The sequence below is a fragment of the Bombus bifarius genome, unplaced genomic scaffold, assembly GCF_011952205.1.
Source record: "Bombus bifarius isolate JDL3187 unplaced genomic scaffold, Bbif_JDL3187 scf7180000010006_frag, whole genome shotgun sequence".
In the NCBI taxonomy this organism is placed as follows: Eukaryota; Metazoa; Arthropoda; class Insecta; order Hymenoptera; family Apidae; genus Bombus; species Bombus bifarius.
Window position 1 is genome coordinate 7,935 of NW_022885466.1, and position 8,704 is coordinate 16,638.

Genomic DNA, 8,704 nt, shown 5'->3' on the forward strand with positions numbered 1-8,704 from the left:
GCGTCGCAACCGAATGTGCTAAATATAAAATGGATGGCTGTTGACCGAAAGAAAAATGCTCGACGATACGGTGCCGTTTGTTCTCTTACAAGATTGAACGTCCACGGTCGACCCATTTACCAGACCCTCCTCGTTACATGAAGAGACGAAATCACCAGTGCTATTTAATCGTGCGAATTATATCACGCGTATCTCGCGAATTATTACACGACAGTGATAATAAGGCAAATCTAATAAAATTTACTTCTCATTAAAAAGTCGTACCAAAACAATTATTTATTAATTGGTTTATTTATTAATTCTTAAGAAGATACATATAAATAAGAAAAAATGGTAAAATTTGATTAGTATAATAAAAGTAATATATGCCTATGATCATTCTAAAATATAAAAAGTGAAATAGTCTTACGTTCATTGGTATATTTTAAGAACACATACATCTTTTAACGATAGTTGCAATGTAATATCATTTTTATATTACACGCAAGGTATGGCAAGTATTCCTGCTCTAAGGCACAATTTGAAATCAACAACATTCAGTTTAACAAATTATAACTTCTATTCGTTTTCCATCATGGAATAACGCGGTGGTGTCTTCCATATTGCACTGGACGTGCGTTGTAATCTACTCCTATCTATATTTTCAAACATTTCAGTTAAATCTGGTGTGCACATTCTTCTATCAAAGAATTTATATAACTACTTTCTTCGGAATTTATCGTTGCATTGCAAGTTCATTTTCGCGTATGTATGCTAAAATTGATAAAAATTCGAGTACTCCATGCATTATAATGTTCATTAACTCATTAAGTAAAACAACACTTACATTGCGCCTAATGTGGAATTGTACGCCTTGGTCTGGCTTCATCGTCCGATGTGTCGTCGTCAGGTTTACTGTGCAAAACAGAAGTGGACCTTACTGTTTGGAGCTATATTTTGGATAAAATATCGAATGAATAATAGCTTGTGTTTTTATAACAGAAGAATACTTTGATACTGTTTGTAATGTTACCTGCGATGTCATCATCTGAGTGTCCTTCTTTTGTTTCGCTAATAAGATTTTTTTTGCTTTTTCGACAGATCTTCGTGCCAGTTTTTGAACAATGGCTTTTTCTGAAATTTTTTCTTTTTCAAAGGCCTCGATTCTCCTTCTTACGGGCACATTTTTCTTCATTTCATTTTGAATGTCCTGTTTCGTCATGTTTCTATTAGACATTTCCCTTTCACGGGATGGCTCATCTTCTGCGAATAATTCTTCGAACTCGGTGAGTCCAATAGCTTGATTCAGCTGCTGAACCTCCTCCTGCAGAGTTATTGGCGACCGTGATGTAAATTTAGGTTCATTATTTTTTCCTATACTACTAGCCAAGTTTTTATTAATTACTACCGTTTCGTTTGATTTTATTGGTGATAAAGGTTCTACAATTGCGATAGCGTCCATCATCTTCTGCGTATAAGTAGAATTGATGTCCATCGTGGAATTCATAAGAGGAGTAAATTTCTCAAGTGCATTCTCGCACATTGAAGGATCTTCAATATCATTTCTTGCTGATGGAATTACTGTATCATCAATAATATTAGAATATTTACCCTTCGTGTTTTCACTCCGTGAAAAAGTTCTCTTTATATTACTATCTCTTGTTGTCATTGAAGACTTTAATGGTTCAATCCTTTCTGGCTGTTTTGCATCTTCTTTTGAAATTGTTTCGCTTAAAACATTCTTTTTTGTTTTACTATGTTTTGTAGGACCTTTTGTGTTTTTTTCATCTGAACTACTTCTAGCACTTTCCTTTTTTTTAGGTCGGCCTCCACGTTTCCTCTAAAAATTTAGAATATATTTAACAACGTTATATTAGTATTTATATACACAATGTACATACAATTGTATAAGCAATTAGATTTTGACGCATTAATTAACCGATATCAAACATTATTGGATACTACATATAAGGGTTAGTATTGATTAGTAACATAAGATATGGGGTAAGATTGAAAGTATTAAATTTCATCATAATATGACACAAACATTTACATTACTGTCATCATCAAGAGTTAGCCTTCGTAATTTTGTAACAAGTGACATTGACTGCTGCTTTTTAATATTAATTGCAGCTTTTATTGCAGCCTTTCTTTTTGTTCGGTCAATTGTTGTTTCCAGCACATCCCCAGTTTTTACATCTTTATTTTCTGTTTTATCATGTACTGCTGAATCTGTTACTGTATTGTCAGTATTGATAATATCATTTTCTGGGATAGTCTCTTTACGGCGATAACCTTTTTTCTTCAAAACTTTCGGCCTCTTTGTAGTTGAAGGGCCAGGGACTGATTGTGGTATTTCAGCAATTAAACCATGTAAATAATCCAGAGTGTCTTCAAGCTGGTTGTTAATATATTTTTTAACATCCAAGGAATAATTATGTATATTCGATATATCTTTGGTAATCATTTCTTTAATCTCCTTCTTTGATCCAGTATCCATATTTAAAATCTACGAATAAATGATATATATTTAATATATACATTAAAATATACTTTTTAATAATACATACCATAATTTAATATTATGGTTGAAATTATGACGTATATAGCAATTAATACATACATATGTGTTTAGTTCTATTAACTTAGAAGCACATGTAAATTAAAAAAAAATATATATATATGAAACAATAATAAAATAATGAAGTAACATTGAGAATAGAATCTAGTTTAATTACACATATATACCCTTTTAATAATTCCGTTCTTATAAATTTTATTAAATTTACAGTGAAGCTTACAATTACACTAATGCCAATGAATATTAACGTATGCGTTTATTATTACACTAAATAAAAATGAAAGTAATGCAATGAAAAATACAATATACCTTAATGGAAATAAAATAAGTAAATAGCGAAGTATTTATTAATATTATTATATAGCATTATATTATATTATTATAATATTTATTAATATTTACTTACCTTTTACGTTTGCACAAAAACTATAAAATTTTAAATATAAAGAGAGATTTATAACAGAGATAAAGCAAGTCACAGAAATTAGTGTCTTTCAATGGCAAAAATGCGTTAAAGGAAGTGAAACGATAATCTCCGTCTCGCGTCACAAGCGGAACTGTGTCAGTTTTGCTCCTTGAAAGTACACGTAGCGGTACATGAGCTAGAGAACATTTCAAATCATGTTGTTGTTTTTTTGCTTCGGAGTATCAAGATCGTGAGGACATACATAATATATTAATAAATAAACTCCGGGCAAAACAATGTCGCCGTTACGTTACCGTCGAACCGTCGAACCGTCGAACCGTCGAACCGTCGAACAAAGACGAATTTGAATTCTCCGACTCTCCCCCGATCTGTTTATACTATACCAGTTTAAACGGACGCAATCGTAAAGAGTTCACGAGAGTTATGGATCAGTATCTACGAGTATCTACCGTCTTTGCGAACATTATCTATAATTATTTATTTAATCATTTGAAAATATACTTGAAGGTTTCAACAACGAGCAATCTTGTCTAATAAATCTCACGATCAACCATCCTCTACACACAAGTCCTCTGAAAACATAACGACTTTTCAGTTCAATTTGAATCGTTGCGTTCAACGCCATCAGGGTGTCCTGCATAACGCGGGCATCCGACTAGGTGCTGATACCACATACAAGAACAAGCCGAATATGTGAAATAAAGCTTTTTAGCTTAAGGTCCCGTTTTGAAAAAAATACAGTTTGAACATGTTCGGTTGGCAATTGGCTTAATACACGCGTATGATAAATAATAAGATTTATTACATGATTTTACAAAATTTGTTAAAATTGATTAAGAAGTTACTTTCAAGAAGTAATATTTACATAATTGTAAATTGAACCCTATGTTTAACAAAATTAGGCATTCTTAAGTATTTGTTATTGTAAATTACTATTATGCTTCGCCAAGTGTGATTGGCTATTTCTGGAACACAACGTCCATCGATGTCTTCAATGAAAGAACATAAGTTTAATAACCTAACTTATCGACGAAATAAATCCCTGGCCCCCGGGTACCGTGTTAGGAAGCTTCCGTGGTAATTCTTTTAAAAGCAATTAACGAGTGATCTGTTCGCGAAGTATTGTATTGTATTATATATTATGTGGCATCATGATATCATAAGAAATACAAGTCACTATGATTTCTTCGTACTATTTCACAGATGGAGTGTGCAAATTTGACTTTACAATGAACAAAGTCAAACGTGACAATGACAAAATTGTATGTGGCAAAACTGGATACCTCAATGTTATACAGTGTGTCAAGAAAGTGTTTGTTGTCATCTTATGTCTTTGGGAGGTAATTCTACACCTTCGGATTTGCGAAGATCGGTTGAAAAAGAGGATCAAAAAGCAAAATTGACCTCGAGCATTCTATTGCACGTATTGCGTGTTTGTGCGCGTATTTATCCATCGATGTATTGCAAAGAACAGTTTGTCCAATAGGGGTTTCACACGCAGCAGTGGGAAAAATAATACTCTCACCCTGAGAGAATTGACCGGCGAGGGCGCGGCAGAGGCCATGGAAGCGCTTCGGTGAGGCGCGCTAGGTCCGTCGCGCCCCCCGGTGGGGTGCAAACTTAGGCGCTGGCAACTCAGCGCCCCGGGGCAACAAATCAGCCCGGCAGGGGAACCGGACTGTCTGGCACGGCGGCTCCGGCGACGAGGCGCGGTGTGACGTGGCCGCATATCGCTCCATTAGGGGGTGCATTGAGCGCGGGGGGGTGTATCCCTCACACCAGTTCCCGGGCCCCTCTAGATCGCTGCCGGGACGGTCATCATGGAGGTTTTAGTCCGTTGGCGTCCGCCACTACCACGCCGCTTTTTCCCAGAAGCGACCTGGTGTCCTCCACGTTAATAAAAAAAAAAAAGTGGGAAAAATAATACGCCAAAAAGGTGTACGTTATAAGGTTCGCCGTGTGCGAAATTATGTCGTTTGACGAATATTCGATGGTTAGCCGCTAAGAAAATTATAACGCAATCCTTGGAAATATCTTGTTTACGGATGAGAGCGATTCTTCCGATAGCAATGTTCTCGATCGTCAGACTGCAAAGATTTAGGCTTGTGAAAGTTCTCACATTATGATACAATGATACAGAGATTCAAGCAGGCTCGAGCAAGTTTGATTTATTCCACAGCTCGCTTTAACGTGTAGATAAAATCAATTTGAAAATGGAATAGATATCATATGTTCGCGAGCAGCCAGAAAACAACACTGACGTTATTTCGTATCGCATCTGACTTTAAAAACGAACATAAAATGAAAATAAACGGTTTTTCATACAAAAATGCATACTTGTTACGATGCATCGTGAGTAGCAGAGTAACGCATATGTTCGTGTATTACAGCATGAACGTATTAATGAATAAATAATATATATATATTACATTAAAATTTTTAATATTTTTATAATTTAATAATAATAATAATTACTATATTTATATAAGTATTATAAATAAAATATTTATAATAATATTATTAATATCTTTTTATTAGAACTAAAAATATAATTTAAAAATTTTTAATATTTTTATAATTTAATAATTATATTTATTTAAATATTATAAATAAAATATTTATAGTAATATTATTAATATTTTTTTATTAATATTAAAAATACAATCTTAAAATTTTTAATATTTTTAATTTTATAATATCATTAATATTTTTTATTTATATTAATATATAATTGAAATTTTTGATATTTTATAATTTAATATATATATATCATAAATAAAAAATTATTAAATTATATATTATACAATTTATATTATAGTAATTTCCATTTTTTCAAAATAAAAAAAATTGTATATTAAACAATTTAAAAATAAAGGGTAGAATATTTAAGTATTAATATTTTATAATTTAATTTTATAGATAATTAAATATTTATAGTAATATTATTATTTTTTATTAATATTTTAAAATATTATATATATATATATATATATATATATATATATATATATATATATATATATGTCGGGTTTACATTAGAATTAGGGTTAGGGGCGTGAAACGAATCTTCGTTTGGGTTACACGTTGTCGTTATGCAATAGAGAAGACATTGACTAGTGCAAATACGATTATTACAGAACCGGACAAGTAACCGTGGTAGTTAGGTACTCGAGAAACTAATGACAATGATCCTAGGTTCAATAACGAATCCGCGGTCGACGGGATGATAGATGAACGTACTCACAAAATCAAAGTCGGACGCGTAATATTCACTGATCGTAAAGAGTTACTCCTTTCATCAATGAGATCGCGAGCGAGAATGCCTTTCCCATCCCGATGATGCCACAGAGGAAAACTATAATGGGGTGTGTCTAAGGATACGAGATCATCGGGTTCGTCGAGAAAAGCCTTCGTTCAGAAAGTAAGGGAAATTGGCGTTGCTGCTAATTGGTCAATCTCCATATCGGTGGTTAGAAAAAGATGCTAGCCGCCCTCGAGGGAAAGTTGCTAGTGGGAGACGCCGCTCGTTGAAAAATATGTCTCCCCTATCTTCCCATAGTTGGGACAAAGACTGTTTGTCTGTTTGAAGGACTTTAGTTAACTAAACCTTAAGATTTATAACGGGCCCTCGGGCTAGCCGAACATGTACTGCGGAGACGCATCGACATCTGGCAATCATCTTACTCGAAGAATAGGGTCTGCGTGTGGCGAGCCACGGGACAGAAACCGTTGGAATGTTTACTGTCGCGTGTCGCCACGAATATTTCTTTTAAGGAGAGCTAAGAATTACTCCATACCTTTGTGAAACAAAGCGTTCATCCCGTAACCGCGGCTACGTTCGGCGACTGACTGTGGCCTCGAGCCCAAGCTCATTATCACAACTCTCGAACAGTTACAATCGGATTGAATAACTACAATTGTTCAATTACAGACTCCGGTGTTCTTTCATCTCCGACATATATATATTTTTTACATTTGTAGTTGCGCACAGATTTTATTAAAGAAAAGTGTTAACAATGTGTTTTCATGATTTATTTCTCGCGACTGACTTCCATTAATCCCTAATATTCCTGTCGCTATACGCGTGTAAATCTAACATGGCTGCTCATAAATGTCATCAGTAAAGTTATAGTGACGGGTCTTTAGTTTTGTTTAATATCGAAGTAATTTTCCGTCTGCCGCTCGTTTTTCCTTATTCTACCGCAATTAGAACATTTATTTATTAATATTGCTTTAAAGTGACAAAAGTATTGTTCGTGTGAATATACGTATATATATATATATATATTTATGTTGTGTGTCATTTTAATATGGCTAATGTTTTGTAATTCTTCGATTGCGTTATTTATTGTTTTGAGTAGTTTATTTTATAGAGTATTCGATAATATAAATATATATATATATACGTATTCATATGCATATTTCTCTTGGCAGTGTAGTATTCATACGAAATGAAATGTCAATTATTTATTTATCCTTTACCGGAATGTAGGCTAGTTTTAAGTATGTATCTTAGATTATCGGTTTGATAGAATTCGCACACATATATATATTTCTGACAATGTAACCTTAATTTCTTTAATAATACAATATTGTATGTTTTATGTATTCGTTAAACTATTAGTTTTTGACTTCATGTATACTTATATTTCATAAATTGATAATATTGTATTTATTGCATAGTATTGAAAGCACTGTCTCTAATATTTACTAGGTTATTACATGTTCGGCATATATGTTTATACTTATATGTAACTCTCCAAATTGATTGATTGAAATATATTTATATATATATATATATTCCTGGCGTTTCAATTATTTTCCCCTTTTGTAGTTATTCTTATTTCCTGGTTTATTTAGAATTGTGTGTATATGTATTTTGTTTATTGGTTGGATCCGTTAATCGCCCTCGTTTTGTTAATCCTTCCTTTCGTTTCGTAGTGCCGTGTGTTCGTTTGTGCATTCAAATCCTTATTCGCGTGTTTTGTATAGAATGGTTTTCTTGTTCTTGTTACGGCGCGTGCGGAGCGCGGGACGTGACATCCCCGCCCTTGGAGTTCAAATTTCCAAAGGAAATTTGACTGATGGTATCTCTGAGTTCGCTCAAGGCGGACGTAGATGTCGTTGGTAGTTGAGTGACTACCGGTGTTATCGATATCCCTTGAGGTTGTGCTGTTTGATCATCGATATTTCGTCTTCTTTTGAGGTATAGTAGCGGGTGCGTGACTGAGCCGCATATTGCTCCTAATAGGGCGATTCCGCATTCGTAAGTTTCACGTAACTGGTATCCGCGTGCGGCTATATATATTATTGTCTTGATTAGTTTAAATATTGCCAGTATTCCAAATATTGCTTCACTGACAGTTCCAAATTCCATAAAACCAGTCCATAAGCTTGATACGGCATTTTTCGCTATTGTCGTTAATGTGTTTTGTCCATCATTCCCAGGATGTTTACTGTTCCAGGGACGATTGTTTTTCCTGTTGCTCCTCTGGCCAATGCGTTCAAGACTGCAGATTTTCTGCCGGGAACATGACGTGGTCCCGTAGTGCATCGAGGTCTTTTGAGTATACATTCCGCTCGTGGCCAACGACGATGGTGCTGAATATCGCCACGTTTGGCGCACGTCCGGGCGGAGTTCCTGTGGTGCGATTCCTTTGCCAAACGGGTAGTTCCGAGTAGCATTTTGTTGTATGTCGTACCTTTACTTGTACCGG

General features: G+C 34.3%; 1 protein-coding gene across 1 annotated transcript; it reads right to left on the reverse strand.

The window, feature by feature from the left end:
• Positions 1 to 361: 361 nt before the first annotated feature.
• LOC117215998 lies at positions 362 to 2,479 on the reverse strand. The gene is made up of 4 exons (XM_033462550.1): positions 2,033 to 2,479; positions 1,013 to 1,819; positions 827 to 929; positions 362 to 753 (listed from the first exon to the last, which is right to left on the reverse strand). Exons 1-3 carry the CDS (start codon positions 2,477 to 2,479, stop codon positions 834 to 836), a joined length of 1,350 nt encoding a protein of 449 aa, XP_033318441.1. The 3' UTR covers positions 362 to 753; positions 827 to 833.
• Between the last annotated feature and the right edge of the window lie 6,225 nt (positions 2,480 to 8,704).